Source organism: Podarcis tiliguerta (genome assembly GCF_965153285.1).
Source record: "Podarcis tiliguerta genome assembly, chromosome: 5".
Classification (NCBI taxonomy): domain Eukaryota; kingdom Metazoa; phylum Chordata; class Lepidosauria; order Squamata; family Lacertidae; genus Podarcis; species Podarcis tiliguerta.
The window spans coordinates 14,299,305-14,318,130 of NC_139538.1; the positions used below are offsets into that span (position 1 = coordinate 14,299,305).

At 44.7% G+C, this 18,826-nt stretch overlaps 1 protein-coding gene across 2 annotated transcripts in view; it reads right to left on the bottom strand.

Annotated features, from left to right (window-relative positions):
• The window catches only part of FNDC3B (fibronectin type III domain containing 3B), a 285,915-nt gene that overhangs the window by 67,497 nt on the left and 199,592 nt on the right, over window positions 1-18,826 (bottom strand). For both annotated transcript variants that reach the window (XM_083441945.1, XM_083441946.1), the window contains exon 7: window positions 6,254-6,312. In XM_083441945.1, coding sequence (XP_083298071.1) covers window positions 6,254-6,312 — 59 coding nt within the window. The remainder of the gene's footprint in view (window positions 1-6,253; window positions 6,313-18,826) is intronic.

Consider the following 18,826-nt stretch of genomic DNA (forward strand, 5'->3'; position numbering starts at 1 on the left):
GAGAGACAAAAGAAGGTGGCGTTAGTGTCAGTGGCGAGATGAATCGTGGGCATGTATGCATAGAAGAGGTGAAGACACACAACAGCATCACCAAAGATAGGGTGGTGGTACTCAAACCCCAAATAAACTGCTCCTTGCTCTCTACTAGAAACATTTTGCAGCAGAACCAAGCGCTTGCAGCCATCCCTAAGCCATGACTGAAGCCTTCTTCATGTACCCCAATTGCAATATTAAGAGTCACAATCCACCCCCCTTAAAACTAGTGGAAGAAGCTAGGCAGCTATGCTTATCCTACTTCCTCTGTCCCCATCATCCTTAATGACGTAAGCAGGGGACTTTCTGAAGTGGGAAACCTACTCTGGTTGGAAAGGCTTCTAGAATGCACAAGGAGCCTAGAGGAGCGCCAAAGTTTCCTTCACAGTAGGAGCACTGCACACCGTCACCCTCCAAATCTTGGAAACTAGACACAAGTAGCTCAGAACTGCGTTCCCTGAAGGCAGAAGCTCTCCAAGGTTTCAGTCAAGGACTCTCTTCCAGCCTGAAGATGCTGGAACTGAACCTTCTGCTACTGAGGTACGGCCCTTCACTGATGGGGCAGACTGAGCACACTCAACCCCACTTCCTCCTCTATGGTAAATGAATCCTGTGCACATACACATGCCTGGAAGACTGTTTAGGCAGCGGTTCTCAACCTGTGGGTCCCCAGATATTGTTGGACTACAACGCCCACCATCCCTGAGCTCAGGCCTTGCTAGCTAGGGGTGATGGGAGTCGTAGTTCCACAACATCTGGGGACCCACAGGTTGAGAAAGGCTGGTTTAGGGAGATTAGGATTTCCCATGTTTTTCCTCTGCTAATCAGCAGCCCCATAGGGAGACGGGTAAATGTTTCCTCCCATGTCCTCTCTGCTGCTATTAACACGAGGAGGGGGAGGCGACAGGTAGAGAAAGTGGGGCTGCCAAAAATCACTGTCGCCCACATCATGTCTGGTTTTGACCCAGACACACCAAGTGTACGTTTCGTGCCAAGCTCAATCTCTGAGCCCTTTCGCTGAGCCAACAAGGCAGCGATACCGGAGAAGTTATTATCCGCAAACGCACTTAATCTTATCCCGCACCAAAACATCTGTAACCCTGAAAAAGGTCCACAAATGACTTTATGATCTTATTTGGAGTCAACTCCTAAAACGAGTTAATAAATCTTGTGGGCCGTGTTTATCAGGCAAAGGAGGAGTTCACGTAGCATTAACATTTTTCTGAGCTTATGTAAAAAATAAAAATAAAAAAACCCCACAAAACCACGGTGATTGCTTCAAACACCTGGAATGATTAAAGCTGACATCGAATTAAGCCAGACGTCTGCAGCGAAAGCTCAATGTCTCGAATGAGACGGTGCAATTAAAATGCCTCAGGGATAAAATGGTAGCCAAGAATAAAATATGTTTACAGCTGAAATAAGCCCCTACACAAAATGTTTGATACCAATTAGGCGTTTTATAGGTCAAAATGAGGACAAAAGACAACCAAATTGGATTTGGGGAGGTTTTTATTATTATTATTATTTTAAAAAGCACAACTGACTAAAAAGAGCACCACCTCCCACCATTTTGTTTATTATGGACACATGCTTGCATAACTGTTTTGCATAAATTCAGAGAAGGACTTGGAACTTCATGTACCATATCCAGCCAATGTTCTGTTGGAATGCTTTCTTTCCTTTATGATCGCTAGCTAGGACACACGTATCCATTTAGAACATATGGCTAAAAACAAAACAAAAAGAACTTTCCTTTTTTTTTGGTATCCCTTTATAAACTTTAATAATTTGCACAATCCAGAGAGTAAAACAAATAGGAATTCCTGTGGACGTCCCAGGAAGAAAATCTTGGAAAACAGGGAGGATGAGTGGAATTTCACACAGGGAGGCAGCAAGTTATTTCGTTTGTTCTCCTAGGAGGTTAAAGCTCTGTTTTCTGAGAGAGGAAGGTGGCACCACAGCTTCGATGAAATAGAAGGGGGCTGACTGGCACCCTATAGTTCAGGGATGTCCAACCGGTCAACCTCGATCGACAGGTCAATCCCCGGGTGACAGCGGTAGATCGCGGGCTCATTTTTCTCTGCAGGGGAAAAAGAGAATCTGCGCGCGTGCTGGTCGTTGGTTCACGGATCTCCAGCTTTGCAATGGTAGACCATTCCTGGTTGCAGTTCTCTGCTTCCCTGCAACGCAACGGCCCGACTGAAGCTGAACCCCCCTTAAAAAAAAGCTCAACTACTCTGGCTCCTCCCCCCCCAAATGGGTAGATCACTGCCAGTTTTTCATCCCGGGAGTAGATCGCAGTCTCTTGGGAGTTGGACGTCCCTGCTATAGATCACAGAATTGTAGAGTTGGAAGGGACACTAAGGATCATCAGGTTCAACCTCCTGCAATGCAGGAATATGCAGCTGTCCCATACGTCCTGGGGAGAGCATTCCACAAGCAGGGAGCCATCACAGAGAAGGCCCGTTCTTGTGTTGCTGCCCTCTGGACCTCTCGTGGAAGAGGTACACAAAATGGGTCTCAGACGATGATTGCAGAGTCCAGGTTGGTTCACACTGGAAGAGGCCTACCTTGGCAGCTTCATTGGCTTAAACGGAGAGTCAAAATAGATTCCACTGATCCATCTAAGTACAGTGGTGCCCTGCAAGATGAAATTAATTCGTTCTGCGGGTTTTTTCGTTCTACGAGTTTTTTCGTCTTGCGAAGCACCAATGTGTATTGACAGTTTCCCATAGGAATGCATTGGCGGTTTTTTAGAAAAAGGCGCAAGACGTTTTCGTCTTGCGAAGCAACCCCATAGGGAAATTCGTCCTGCGAAGCACCTCAGAAAACGGAAAACTCTTTTGTCTAGCGAGTTTTTCGACTTGCGAGGCATTCGTCTTGCGGGGTACCACTGTACCTTGAACCGAGCCAGAAGGTACCAAGCAGTTTATGCTGAAGCTAAGTTGACATTTGCTGCAAAACAACCCGTCCATAAGACTTTACTATATGCACACTCCATTGGAAACCTTTCCTGTGAAAGCCCCATCCGGAATGAATGAGAGCTGGACTTACTGCATAGCTTGGATTCATTCCTAATGTAGTTTGTGCCCTAATTAAAATACCACAGGGTCATAAAGTACTATACACCTGGGTTGAGAGAAATTGTTTCTTCTTGCACAGCAAGAATAGAGAATCACAAAAGGCACATTTCTTTGCTTGGGTAATCCAAACTATTCAGTTTGTTATTTCCCAAAAAATACATTCATTTCCCCCTTTAGCCATACAATAGCTAAGTCGGTATCATAAAGACCCAAAGTTTCTCTGTTAGAAACAATAATCCAAATTAAAATGCCCAGTTTAAGAAGGAATGAAAAAAGCAGATTACAGTTTATTGCACTTTTTTGGGGGGGAAAGGGGAGAACTCTTCACGACAGAGCTTCAATTCCTTTAAGCAATATGTCCAGCACAAGCCTTCTCAGCTGCCATAGAAACATTTTAATTTCGAGGTCCTGATATCGATTGTGTGTGTGTGTGTGCACATCGCATCTCCAAATTTCAACCCGCAACTCAGACCTTGCAAAAAAGGGTTGCAATTTTCAAGACGGTACTCTTATAAGCAGTACAGTGGTACCTCGCAAGACGAATGCCTCGCAAGACGAAAAACTCACAAGACGAAAGAGTTTTCCGTTTTTTGAGTTGCTTCGCAAGACGAATTTCCCTATGGGCTTGCTTCGCAAGACGAAAACGTCTTGCGCCTTTTTCTTAAAACCGTCAATGCATTCCTATGGGAAACCGTCAATGCATTTCCTATGGGAAACCGTGCTTCGCAAGACGAAAAATTCACAAGACAAAAAAACTCGCAGAACGAACTAATTTCATCTTGCGAGGCACCACTGTACTTCAACTATGTCTCTGAAATACAGAGACCAGCAGGTAGATCAGTAGGCAACATTCACTGGATTTTCCATCTTACTGGTTCTCTAGTCTACTATTCATTAAACAATCACCTTTTCCTTCCTTTGTAATGCTCCCTCCTTAACCGAAAAACATCGCCAATTAAGCAAAAGAGCAACGAGGCTGGTATTACTATTTCTACAACAGGATTGCTTCTGTATGGTTCTCTCTCATTTGGACTTGCACACAACAAGTACGAGATCATGCATGCAACTACTACCGGCAGGAATTCACGCGCTCACATATGTGTTGAAGTCATCAGCGAAGCACGCTAAGGCCATCTCAGACAAAAGCCCGTAAAACCCTTTCTACCAGACTACCCTGTTACATAATCTCAGCATGCCACACACGTGAAAGGAAAGCTGGGAATAATGCAAGGAATGCAGCTGTAAACATTTTACATGTTTACGGGGGCTATTTCTGCACATTCGCTTCTTTTAAAAAGCCAGATGACTAACGGTCTGATTGCATGAGCTACAGCGGCAATTACGTGTTTTAAGATAAGGAGGCACAGCTGCGCCAAAGCAGCCTCGTGGCTCAGGCAACTGCCGAGATGACCACAAGGATGCTTGAAGGACCGAGCGCAATTCAAACTCCGAAGTGGTGTTAAGATTGCAGCTTTAGCCAACTACTGGATTGAGATGCATTTCTCATACTGAAATTTCCTACTTAAATAGGATATCTTCTTTCAAACAGTGCAGACCAGTGCAGAAAGATGGGTGAAAAATATATGAAAGTACAGCACAGATCAGAAACGGGACAGATTTGTCCATCCTTAGACGACTACACCCAAACCTAAACCAGGAGTGTTTTTGCTCTGGTTCAGGAGTCCCTGAGGTCAGTGGCTGGAGCACGGAGTTTCAGCTAGCAAATATAATAATAATAATAATAATAATAATAATAATAATAATAATATCATATTATTTGTACCCCGCCCATCTGGCTGGGTTTCCCCAGCTACTCTGGGAGGCTTCCGACAAAGATTAAAAATACATTAAAATGTCACACATTAAAAACTTCCCTAAACAGGGCTGCCTTCAGATGTCTTCTAAAAGTCCGGTAGTTGTTTTTCTCTTTGACATCTGTTGGGAGGGCGTTCCACAGAGCGGGTACCACTACCGAGAAGGCCCTCTGCCTGGTTCCCTGTAACTTTGCTTCTTGCAGTGCGGGAACCAGGCAGAAGGCCCTCAGCGCTGGACCTCAGTGTCCGGGCAAAACGATGGGGGTGGAGACGCTCCTTCAGGTATACTGGGCAGATGGTTAAGAAGCTGAAGCAAGCCTGAAGTACAGCAGCTACTGCTAGATTTCTATAGACACACATATATTTATATAAAAAGGTAAAGGTACCCCTGCCCGTACGGGCCAGTCTTGACAGACTCTAGGGTTGTGCGCCCATCTCACTTAAAGAGGCTAAGGGCCAGCGCTGTCCGAAGACACTTCCGGGTCACGTGGCCAGTGTGACATCGCTGCTCTGGCGAGCCAGAGCCGCACACGGAAACGCCGTTTACCTTCCCGCTAGTAAGCGGTCCCTATTTATCTACTTGCACCCAGGGGTGCTTTCGAACTGCTAGGTTGGCAGGCGCTGGGACCGAACAGCGGGAGCGCACCCCGCCGCGGGGATTCGAACCGCCGACCTTTCGATCGGCAAGCCCTAGACACTGAGGCTTTAACCCACAGTGCCACCCGCGTCCCCTTATATATTTATATAGATGCAGGCAATTGAGAGGCTTTGTCCTGCTTGCCAACTGCAAAGGCCAACGGGCACATCCACTCGGGCATGAAAAATAATGGTACAGGAAAATATCTATGTATCAATATTGGATGATACCCAATTGTGGCAGCCCTCTTCTGCAGCAGCCACTCTGCCAGCGGGAGTCTCGTTCTTAGCTCAGCACAATAGAGAAATCCAATGGGAGTTGTGATCTTGGATGATAAGAAGAGGAGGAGGAGGAGGAGGAGGAGGAGGAAGAAGAAGAAGAAGAAGAAGAAGAAGAAGAAGAAGAAGAAGAAGAAGAAGAAGAAGAAGAAGAAGCAGCAGCAACCCCTACGCTGTGCAATATATAAGAAGAAGAAGAAGAAGAAGAAGAAGAAGAAGAAGAAGAAGAAGCAGCAGCAGCAGCAGCAGCAACCCCTACGCTGTGCAATATAAGCTTGTGTGCTACCAATGACATAAACTCCAAAGCTACTTTGCACGAATGTTACACTATATCTCATCTCCTATCTTCAATTTTGCACTGCTGTGTAATTATTATTTTTCGTCAAATGCCAGTGGATTACATACCTGTGGTTTTTCAATTCCAGAAAGGACATCTTGAACCCTTTTTGTTTCTGTGTCGCATTCTGTGCAGGAAGAAAAAAGACGACAGAAGTTACAATTTTTGCTTCAGTAGCAAGAGCGCTCACCGAATTTTGAGTTCATCCACGTGCGAGTTCACACAATTTGAGAGATAACGCAGAGGCAATGCTTTAACCATGGATCAAAGGGAGGCACTGCGAACTTTCATGCTTGCTCCCTATGAGTATAGTTCCTTCCTCCTCGGGTGCAAACTACGATCACTATTCTAAGGCTCATGCCGAGATCAACTATATTTATTTACCGTATTTTTCGCTCTATAAGACGCACCAGACCACAAGACACATCTAGTTTTGGGAGGAGGAAAACAAGAAAAAATATATTCTGAATCTCAGAAGCCAGAACAGCAAGAGGGATCGCTGCACAGTGAAAGCAGCAATCCCTCTTGCTGTTCTGGCTTCTGTGATAGCTGCGCAGCCTGCATTCGCTCCATAAGACGCACACACATTTCCCCTTACTTTTTAGGAGGGAAAAAGTGAGTATTATAGAGCAAAAAATACGGTACTTATTCCAAACCTCTTTTAACTACGTTTCATTGAGAGAATTCCAAAGTGGTGTCTACAGGGGAAAATCTATCAACCCTTCATAGAAACACAATATAAAAACCAATGTATTAGAATAACAATATACAGTAAAAAGCAGGATGTGGATTAGAAATGGCTGTCAGCTTTAGTCACAGTCAAGAGCTGTTGTTGATGTTATTTTAATCTATTACCTGCCATTCACCCTAATGTCCTAGGGTGTTTTACAACAATTTAAAATCTAACCTTGGAAATAGTTTTAAAAACCTACAATTAAAAAAATAACGAAATCACAGAAAATAGGCTGTTTCCTGGAAACATACACCTGAAGTTGTGTATACATTATACACCGGAAGCTGTATGGTGAAGTTGCCAGACACACCTCTCTAGGGAGGGATTTCCACAACTTAGGGGCTGCCACAGAAAATGCCCTCTTCCTAGGCCACCCCCAACCCAAGTGTCTGAAGGCAGAAGAACTACCAGAAGGCTCCCCTCCATCAATCTTAACATACAAGGTTTTGAAGTCAACCTCAACCAGGATATGAAGCCAGGGTTTAAAGCTTGGTGCTGGTGGAAGGCTATGGACAATACCTCTCCTCACCTGTAACCAATAAAGTTGTGGCCTTTTTTAGCCCATTAACCTTCATAATTGTGTCATGTACCATTATTTCCACGGGGGGGGGGGGGACTCGCCACACAAAGCCACTTCCACCCGTGTGATTGGGGGGATTCCCGGCCGTACCACCCCCTGGCCAGCCAATAGGCTGGCTCTGGGGGCGTGGCCTTCCCCATTTTAAGCAGGGCGCAGCCAGGGATCTCCCTCTTTGCCGCTCCTCCGAGTTTGGTTTTCCCACCCTCTCGCCCTATAAGGTGTTGCCTTTGACCTTGCTATGGACCTTGGTTGGTTGCCGTTGAGGGGCCTGGTAGGAATTTTTCCACTTGGCAAATTGGCACCAGCCACTTGGTTTTTGCCTACCTCGTAGCAAATCGTCACAACTTTCTGGGTATTGGCAGTTAGGCATTGGTATATTTCTGTAGTTGGAAGAGCGGAGGTAATGCTCCACATATTGAAGGGTAGTCCGGTAAAGGATTCTGGGGGGCGTGGCCCTGTCCGAAGCATAGGGAGGTGAGACCTAAGGCACGCCCCCTATCGGTGACCCCGGGGGAGTTCCTAGTTGATGTGCACTCCCCTTACTGGTGGTTAACCCTTCCGGACTTCAAGTGGATGGGCTGAAGTCGGATATAGTCAGTTAGGACCAATGCCTAAGCCAATACCGCTCATCGCCTGTAACCAATAAAGTTGTGGCCTTTTTTAGCCCATTAACCTTAATAATTGTGATTATTTCCACCGGGGGGGGGGGGACGGGACTCGCCACACAAAAGTGCTATCCTGTTCCTCTAACCCTAGGTAAGGAGCAGGGGTGAAAGGAGTTTTCTAGGTTCCTCTTAGAATCAGAGTATTTCGGCCAAAACCTAATCTAGTATGCACTGAGAGGCGTGGGGGCAGGATTTTGGGCCCTCTAGTTGCTGCTGAACTACATCTCCCATCAACCCCAGCCAGCATGGCCAACAGTCAAGAGTGATGGGAGTTGTAGCCCAAAGGTTCTCCACACCCGATCCAGGCCATACTTAGGCAAAAGAACTGTCTTTGCGACATCTGGAAAACCAACAACTGGGCACAGAATCATGAGTAACAAAGCAGGTTTAATAACTCAGTATCAGGAAAGTCCTCAGAATTCAGCTACGAAAGAAGAATGATGAAGCTGTGTATGGTTTCGCCCACGTAAGATCTGTAGTTGTCGACTGGGCTGAAAATGCCTTGATCCTGCCATTTGTGGAACCAGAATGCTGGCCTGTTTCCTTTTGCATTCGAACAATCTAGCAGACAAGCCATCTTTCCAGGCACATACTGGGGGAAGACAACGCACTGAGGGACAGCTGAGCATGGTGACACTGTTTTGCTCAGAGACAGGCAGACTATGCTAAACTGGTCTGCCAGCTTCAGACAATTTCCTTCGAAAGGAAGGAACACAGGATGATTATTCAGCCTCTGGCAAAGACTCCAAATGGCATTTGGAGCACAAATATAACAAGAGTCTTACATATCAATTCTGATTCTGCCTACTTTGGCACAGAAGGAAGCCTATCAGATCTTTATGCTCTTGTTTATGGGAATATTCCATAGTAATAATCCTTTCAATCCTGATTATACCACCTATCTCCCATCCCTTGGATTTGTGCTCCCAATTTTGCTCTCAGCTTGCTCCTTTTCTCTCTCTACTTTAGTTAACTCAAACTCAAGGGCAATAAGGCATCACTATTCAACTCATAGATAGCATCTTAAAAAGTAGAGACATCACCTTGCCAACAAAGGTCCGTATAGTAAAAGCTATGGCTTTCCCAGTAGTGATGTATGGAAGTGAGAGCTGGACCATAAAGAAGGCTGATCGCTGAAGAAATGATGCTTTTGAATTATGGTGCTGGAGGAGACTCTTGAGAGTCCCATGGACTGCAAGAAGATCAAACCTATCCATTCTTAAGGAAATCAGCCCTGAGTGCTCACTGAAAGGACAGACCATCTAGCTGAGGCTCCAATACTTTGGCCCCCTCATGAGAAGAGAAGACTCCCTGGAAAAGACCCTGATGTTGGGAAAGATGAAGGGCACAAGGAGAAGGGGACGACAGAGGACGACATGGTTGGACAGACAGGAGTGTCTGGCGTGCTCTGGTCCATGGGGTCACGAAGAGTCGGAGACGACTAAACGACTAAACAACAACAACAACATTCAACTCATAACAAGAAAGGATATGGTGGTAGCTTGTCCACTTAGTGAATCATTCAGATTACTATTCATCATTCAGATTACTATTCATAACAAGAATAGTTCAGTTTGAAAATTAAAACAAAGAACCTGACCAAAAGCAGTGGTTCCCAAGAAAATACTCAGTGCAAATTAATCTTCAAGCAGATCACATTTGACATTGTCTGGCTGCCAAAGATCCTGACACTAAAACGTGGGCGGAAAGCTACAAATCTCTGAAAACCCCAAAGGCCATTCTGACAGTATTTCAAGAATCCAGATCCAAACTATTTGCATTCTTTCAATGAACCACTTAATATGCAAAAACACATTGCAAGTGAAACATGCATGAGTGAAGAGTGCTCCATAGTCTCAAGACTTCAAAACCAATGATGCAGTGCAACTATGAATGCATGGAAATATTTGGAGCTCTGTATTGATACGATCACAACTGACAATTAACTGCACAATGGAAACAGATGAATTCTGAACAAAATGATTTTCCAGGAAGAAAGAACCATGTAATAAGAATTCATATTCTTCTCCGGCTCAGTAATGGAGACTCTCTTTGTTACGTAACAATATTCACTTCAAAATTGTCTTATAGATGTATCTTAACAGTCAAACCACAAGCCACTAAACATTAAGAAACACCGAATGTAACTCAACATAAATGATGTCTTGTAATTATGTAATCATGTAATTATTTAATTAGTTGGAACTGGTGTGGGTTTTTTTTTTGTTTTATTATGGGTTGTATTTATTGGTTTTATTTTCATTTGTTAATGATGGGTGAATTTTTGTTGTGTTATCTGGTAATTTTGTTCTGTTATTTTATTGCAACACAGTATGCGAAGCGGATTCTTGAATTTTTGTTCCGTCTGTTTTCAGCCATATTTCGAATGGCTACAGGATGGCAAAGTGATTTTTGTCACGTATTTTGTAATCGCTATGGATTGTATACCAGCTCAAGTACAGTTAATACGGAGAGGCAGTGTGCAAATTTGAAATGATGTGAAGTAACTTAAAACTACTGGACCCAGTGGATCTGGCATTTCCTCCTGAAATCTTCGGGGCGGGGGATAATCAAATGCCCCTTTTCTTCCTCACTGCAAAATTCTTTATACTTATTACTTCACCTTAGCTGCCAGAAGCTAAAGCTGAATCATTCTTGACCTTTAATCCTTAACATGTGGACCAGATTTTCTCTCTTTACATTGCTTTATAGCTGGGATTCCTGTCACACTCAGTAATGAGAGGAGATAAAAATAAACCCACAAAGCTCAATGAAATTTCATTTCCCTCTCCATGTGGAAAAAGTGACAATTTTCTACAGTAACTAACCCCAGCGTTGACCCTTTTCAAGTCACTGATGACTAGCACACTCCAGCTGAAGCGCTGGATAAAAATAGGATACAGGGACTATAAAACAAACATGGCGGTTATTTTAGATATTTAAGCGGTGGGGGAACAGGACTCAAAACATACATTCCCGCGAGGGATGACCGATTCCTGTTATGACTTTGGCACGGGTCATATTGTTAAGGGCTGAGGCCCAAGAATGGACTACGACGTTGCTGTACCAAAACAGGGGGAAATGGTGGCCAAATATCATTTCTGTGGGAAGGATATAAATGTGTAACATAGGCTTCTTCGTCTTCCTTAGGCCCCTTTCATTGACCTGTTGGCCTTCAGGAGTTGTTTACACCCAACTCCCATCAGCCAGCATGACGTAATAATTGGGGTGATGGGAGTTGGAATCCAACACATCTGGAGGGCCACAGGTTCCCCATTCCAGCTTTAAGCTCATGGCACGTATTTATATTAATTATAAAAATAGGTAAAGGTAAAGGGACCCCTGACCATTAGGTCCAGTCGTGACTGACTCTGGGGTTGTGGCACTCATCTTGCTTTACTGGCCAAGGGAGCCGGCGTACAGCTTCCGGGTCATGTGGCCAGCATGACTAAGCCGCTTCTGGTGAACCAGAGCAGCACACGGAAACGCCGTTTACCTTCCTGCTGGAGCGGTACCAATTTATCTACTTGCACTTTGACGTGCTTTTGAACTGCTCGGTTGGCAGGAGCAGGGACCGAGCAACGGGAGTTCACCCCGTCACAGGGATTCGAACTGCCGACCTTCTGATTGGCAAGTCCTAGGCTCTGTGGTTTAACCCACAGCGCCACGCGCATACTCATTGGTAAATCAGGCTTTGCTCCTGACCACTGAAATCGACTGCCAGTTAGGGGGTGGACTTGCCAGCCTAAATTTGGTCCATAACACTTTCGCACATTTTGGGTGCTAGCATCCCGCACAAATGATGTATAAATGGTATTGTGAAAGGAGGGAATTGGCATATCTAAATGGGCATGAGTGAAATAATCGCCCTGATACCTGAGGGTATAGGGCAGCATAATTAATTACTTAATTAATGAATTAATAGTACAATTCAATAAATAACAAAAAAAGTTTATTATTTACACGCCACTCATCTGACTGGGTTACTCCAGCTGCTCTGAGCGGCTTCGAACAAATCAAAAGACGGTAAGACATCAAACATTCAAAACTTCCTTATTCAAAGCCCGTTCTGGCCCATTTTCACATGTGGATTAAAACAAACGAAGAAACAAACATATCATCCTTCAAGAAACTCTTCAAGAAACAAAGCAAAACACTTTGTGTGGTCCGAGGGCTGTACTTTTTTATTTTTGTAAGCCTTTTTAGTAGGTAATAGCTGCTTCGAATGGCCTGAGGAAACAGCTTCTGTTTCCATATGTCCAACTTTCTTTTTTCAATGTCCCCGGGAGGGATGGCAAAACATTAAATGCTCTTGCTCCCTGGGACATTTGCAGACCTGTGGCTCTAGCTGCTCCCTGGGGCTGTTAGCTGTTGGAGGCAGATTGCTTGTGGGATTTGTTGGAGTCCTGATTCCAAAGGAGGTCTATGTTCTGAGCAGGATCAGGTGGGTCCATTTCAGAATTCAGATCCATCATTGCTCAAGCATTCCTAGCACACTGCTCTTCCATGTGCTCTAGAGACCAGAGGCCTAACTCACACTTGTTCTGCAGCCAGGAAGTCCTGTTAGCAGGGTCAAGTCCCAGGTATACGTTTATCTGCCTGTTAAAAACTCTATATCCAGCAGAGGTCAGCTGAGAGCTAGGAGGATCCTCTGAAGCGATAACGAAGTGAACCAAGCACCAAAAAGATACTGGAGCAAAGAAAAGATTACACATGACTCCACAAAGGCTTAGAGAAACTAGATGCCCATCAAAGAAACACACCCATGATTCTAACCTTCATAGAACCAGTAAGAAAGTTCTACATTGTTTCCAGATTTGCCTTTTATTATAAAATGCATCTACTCATGGCAAAATGGGAGGTGCAACTATGGAGAAAATGACAATGTTAGGGATGGGGTAATCTATCAATTCTGGTGCCTTTCAGTGTCTCATTTCCCCCTTTCTTTAGTTTGGCTTTCCAAACTTTTTAATGTTCTTTTATTGACTAGCTTTATGTGCTATTGTTGTAAAATGCTCTGATTTCTCTTTATGAAAGAGCAGAATATAAATATTTTTATAAAGAAATAATACAAATATCAGCTTGCAATGTTCTAAAAAAGGATACCTGAAAATTCATCAGCATTTCAGTACCAATGTATCCTATTACACACATTTTTGCGAGCCGTTTCCCCTATTATTTTCACTAATATATGATTTCTTATGCACACTTTACCCTAGCACATGCAATTCTACACAGTGGTACCTTGGTTTGTGAACTTAATACGTCCTGGAAGTCCGTTCTTAAACCGAAACCGTTCTTAAACTGAGTTTGGATTCCATTCTTAGACCAAGGTAAAGTTCTCAAACCAAGACACTGACTTCCGGTTTTGTGGAGTTTCTAAACCGAATTGTTTGTAAACAGGACTGTTCTTAAACCAAGGTACCACTGTACATATGACTTGACTAGAAGAACTACATTGCAAAATTCGGAGGACTGCAAAATTTGAAGGAAGGCTGCTTTTTTTAGTTTTGCACCACGTGTGAATTAGCTAGGAATGACTTTAAATGCAAACTGAGCTCAACCGGCCTCCCCATCCTTATCAGCAGCAGATAAACCAGTGTGCCAGTAGTTTACAGGACTGGCACAGTCATCAGATATTAGATGTAAGCCACAAGCCACAGGACTGTGTGATGAACTTCCTGTGGCCAGCATAACTTTTTTCTTTCTTTTTTAAAATCACAAAGAGCAACTCTGTGCAATGCATGAGAAATCACTTACAACCCTTTCAAAAAGTGCTTGCTGCAAGGCACCAGCACTCTTGAACTAAGCCAGGATTTCCCAAACTTGGGTCTCCAGCTGTTTTTGGACTACAACTCCCATCATCCCTAGCTAGCAGGACCAGTGGTCAGAGATGATGGGAGCTGTAGTCCAAAAACAGCTGGAGACCTGCACAAGGATGGAAGACTTAAGAAACCCCAACTAAAGAATCATGGCAATAAAAATTGATGGACTATGCAGAACTGGCAAAACTGACATACAAGCTATGGGACAAGGATAACTGTGACTTTAAAGATGAATGGGAACCCTTTACAAAGTACAGTGGTGCCTCACAAGATGAAATTAATTCGTTCTGCGAGTTTTTTCGTCTTATGAATTTTTTCGTCTTGCGAAGCACCACTGTGTATTGACGGTTTCCCATAAGAATGCATTGCCGGTTTTTTTAAAAAAGGCGCAAGACGTTTTTGTCTTGCGAAGCAAGCCCATAGGGAAATTCGTCTTGTGAAGCAACTCAGAAAACAAAAAACTCTTTCGTCTTGTGAGGCATTCGTCTTGCGAGGTGCCACTGTATTTGAAGACGCAACAAAGCGAACTGGACTCCTTGGCTGGCTCTGAATAAACATTCACAAACTTTTTATTGATAATAATCAGCTAAATAGTTTGAGGATCTATACAACTTTGTAACATGCAGAAATCAGCATTCTCAGAGAAATCAAAGAATGGAACTGAGGGAACTTGGGGGTGGGTGGGTTTTGTGTGGGAGGGAGGGGAGGGAGGAAAAATGGGGGGGGGAATAAGGATGATATGTTTCTGGATAATATGTTTTGTTTTAATTTTGAATTTAAAAAAGACTAAAACAAAACAAAACAAAAAAACAGCTGGAGACCCACGTTTGGGAAACCCTTGCTAACAGCAAGATCCAGGAAGAAACTATGGAGCATAGTAGGCTACATTACGCAGAGTCAGACCATTATGTCCTTTCAGCTCAGAATCTATACTCTCTTTATACTGAGTGGCATCAGCTCTTCAGGCTCTGAGATGCAGATCTACCTTGGTGTTACCTGTAGGAACCAGGAACTGAATCTGGAGCTCTTTCCAGGCATATCATGTGTTCGGGAGTCCCTCCCTTCTGCACCACCATGCTAACTTGTCAAGTTATGTGCATGATTTATTTTTTGCATTTATACCCCCCCCCCATTTTCTTCCAAGGAGCTCAAAGTGGTGTGCATGGTTCTCCTCCCACCTGCCTTATCCTCACAACAACCCTGTGAGGATGAAGATGAAGAAGAAAAAGAGGAGAACCCGAAGTCTAGCTAAGCACACCTAAGCTTTTGGGGGGACGCCAAATGGAGTGCTCCGTGTTAAAACTTTGTTAAAGCTGTAGCACATTCCATTATGGGCACCAACGTCCCAATACCAAAAGAATAAATTACATCGAACCCCACTTAGGCCATACCTCTAACTGCAAACCGTGCAGGTTCTCTGCAAAAGCAACAACAGAATCCTACACAGAGCGCATTTGGTTCCTGGGGGAGAAAAATTCAAATCCTGTGTTATGTAAATACAGGAACCCTGTGACTCCAACAGGAAGCAAATCTAGGGAGCAAGGAGGATCAAGAAGAATTGCAATAATTTAAGCAGTAACTTTCATTTCTCCGTTCCCTGCTAAGATAAACGTGGCAAAACTGAGTTTAGATGTATGCATAAGATGAAGGCAGGCACAGGAAAGGTGAATGCTGGTGTCTCCTAGCGGTGTTGGCTCTCAGCAAAGCCTCAAAAATACACGAAGCCCTGTAGAACCTCGCACCAATTTGTCACATTTCTTGGTTTTAAAGCTTCTTTTTATGAACCAGATGGGTTTTTACGAGGCCTATAGGACGCCTACACACTGGCCTGGATCAACAACAAACAGAAAAGGATTATTACCCAAAGTCCTGCAAGCTGAGTTGCTCTGTTGCACATAGTTCCTCCTCCTCCTCTCCTCCACCACCCCATCAAATGCCCTGCAATGCAGGCGGGCGGCATCAGGAATGGGGAAAGATCCCACCTGTTGTCTTAACGCTCAGAGGGGTAGAAAAGTACAAGAACTTTGGCAAGCCAGGCAGACAGGGCCAATTCTCAAAAACACAGCAAACATAAAATGGTTCTCACAATGGCGGCCTCTTGTGCCAATTAAGAGGCAAGAAGGAACTTTCCCTCAAATGCCAAGTTGAGTAGGTTTCTAAAGGGCGGGCGGGGATGAGAAGGAAGCAGGATTCGGGTTAATGGCTGTGGCATCTGATTTGTCTGCATTTTTACCACCTGTCTAATCTGAAGCGTTCGGGATCTTTCCAGTTTTCCCATGTAGGCATGGTGAGAAAGAAGAATGCTGGAGCAGCTTCTTGTATTCAGATCTGGGAACTGCATTGCACAGCGATGATAATAATAATAATAATAATAATAATAATAATAATTGTATATGCTGCCCATCTAACTGGGTTGCCCCAGTCACTCTGGCAGGGTCCCGACAAAAAATAGTAAAAATGCAATAAATCCCCACTGACTTTTTCTGAATTTACTTTCAGTTATGTGCGTTGAGGATCATAGAGCAATCACAGAATTGTAGAGTCGGAAGGGAACACCAGGGTAATTCTAGTCCAACCCTTGCAGCTCAAGAACATGAGCCAATGGCTTGAAAACTATGCTATGCTGAGCCCTGGAGGTCCTTGGAAGCGTACCAGAGGTCCTTCGATGGAGGGTGCAAGGGATGTGATGTAAAAAGCAACAACTCCCCACCACCACGCACACACAAAATCAGTGCAGGGATAGCTCAGTTGGTTAGAGCATGGGGCTGATAGCGTCAAGGTTTCATTGGTTTTAAGCCAACCGTCCCCAACCCAGCATTTCGGTTTACCGCTTCCACCAGTCCCAGCCTACATTGGCAACTTTCGGGCCTGATGGGAGTTAACAGTCCAAAATGTCTGGACGACGCCAGGTTAGGGAAGGCTGTTTTAAGGAGTTTTCCCCTATTCGCTTCCAGAATCAGGAGCTGAGTGGCTGGTGGTGAATTTCTTAAAGCTGCAAAACGTAGCAAAGCCCACCGGGATTTCACTTTTCAGACTCCACCAAACCATGTTGCCTATGTATCTGACAGAGACATGCATGACTGCACCATCACATGCTGTTTGGCTGCGAGGAGATTAGCTAATGACAGATGAAGACTGCCTGCCTATCTGTGCTGATTCTGTCCTGCAGCCATGGCAAAGACGGTAGGAAACGTTTCAGGCATGCCTCTGCCTGAGTGAGAGGAGCGCCTTCAAGTAGGCTCCAGAATCTTCTGCAATGTTGTGAAGTTCAGATCTGCAGGAGTTTCTCAACAGACAAATGCATGTGGCACATGGACTCTGAGGTTAGAAATCTCGAAAACATCCAGCGTGGGGAATTAACAGTGCCAGAGTCAGGTACACATTGAAAGAAGGGTTTGTTAGAAGGTTCAGCTACGCAACGTCTCTGTGCTTCTTCGGGGCAGAACATGCACACTGCTTATGGCACCCTCGCAGAAATCCTTTATGAAAGTAAGGATGAGCTTCGATGCAAGCAATAAACAGACGGTGGGTAAAGTAAATGTATCACAAACCAAAGTTTCAAGTTCCCACGAGGAGGAACAGTTCTCATGTTTGCTCCCAGAGCAGCTGTGTTATGCAAATTGTTTGAATTGCAAGCCCAAAAGCTAATTAAAATATCTCCACTGTAAACACGGCTTAAGAGCTTCTCTCCGCCTGCCCGCCCCCCACCTCCTTCACAGCAAAGACGGAAAAAGTCCAGCTAGACACTTAGCAGCCTGGCGATAGCAAAGTAGTTGCTGTTTCAAGCAGCCCCTCCATTCCAGGCTGGTGACATAAGGACTGGGTCCTTCCATGCTGCATGCCTCACTCCCAAGCGCGGTTCCTCGCTTGCAGATGTGCCAGTCATAACATCATCTGCACGCTCAGAATTTCTTCCAGGTTTCCAGAGGCCGTGACCACCGCAATTGCTGGCAGAAACCTTTTGCTGGTCACGCAGAGTGTAGCCTCCAATTTGCTTGACAAGAGAGTGTTCCCCCCCCCAAGAGGCCGATTCCTAATAGCCCCCCATGTGCTTCCGTGCTCTCATGGCAGCTGCCAGTAGGTTGTCCAAATCCCAGCAACTTCACATGCCTTCAACTCAGCTTTCGTGACCTTGGGAGCCAGCAACCCAAATCACCATAAACCTGCCTGTGCAGCTACGTCCCTTGCCAGGAGGCCAAGGTACCTTCTTTCATTGCTGCCGTCACCATCATGCAATAGGCACGATTCTGTATTTTAACATCTGTTTGGCCAGCTTCACGGTGAGCTTTATGCACTTGTGCTCTAGCTATCACCCCACCTGCTCCATCACCCCAAATAATCCCTAGTATTTTGAGCGGCAAACTGGGCTCTGCAGTGCCAGAGAGGTTGCCTGGTCCATTGCACCATTGTGTTCCATACCAAGACTAAGACCTGGCTAGGATTGTAAGCTCTAGGAAATAGGCATTCAAGGGTGGTAAGCTCTTCTGGAAAACAGGCATTCAAGAATCCAGAATCCTTAAGTATTTGGAGGCAGACCCAACTTAATGGGTCTTCTACCCTAGCAGAAGGGGCTGTTGTTGTTTAAGACCAGACATGCCAGGAAATGGTTTGACCAGGATAATGGAGGAATCACAGCCCCAGACCATCCCACTCAAGGTCTGCAGCAAGGACCAATCTGCAATTATGCTCCACCTTGCCAGTCAGGCCAATGGACCATTTGAGAAAACCGCATGGTTCTCATGGTGGCCAAGAAGTCCCAAGCTGACCATTGAGACCTGTCTTGGTGTGAATGTCCAAGTCCCACAGAACAACTTGAGGTTCTCCAACACCATCATACT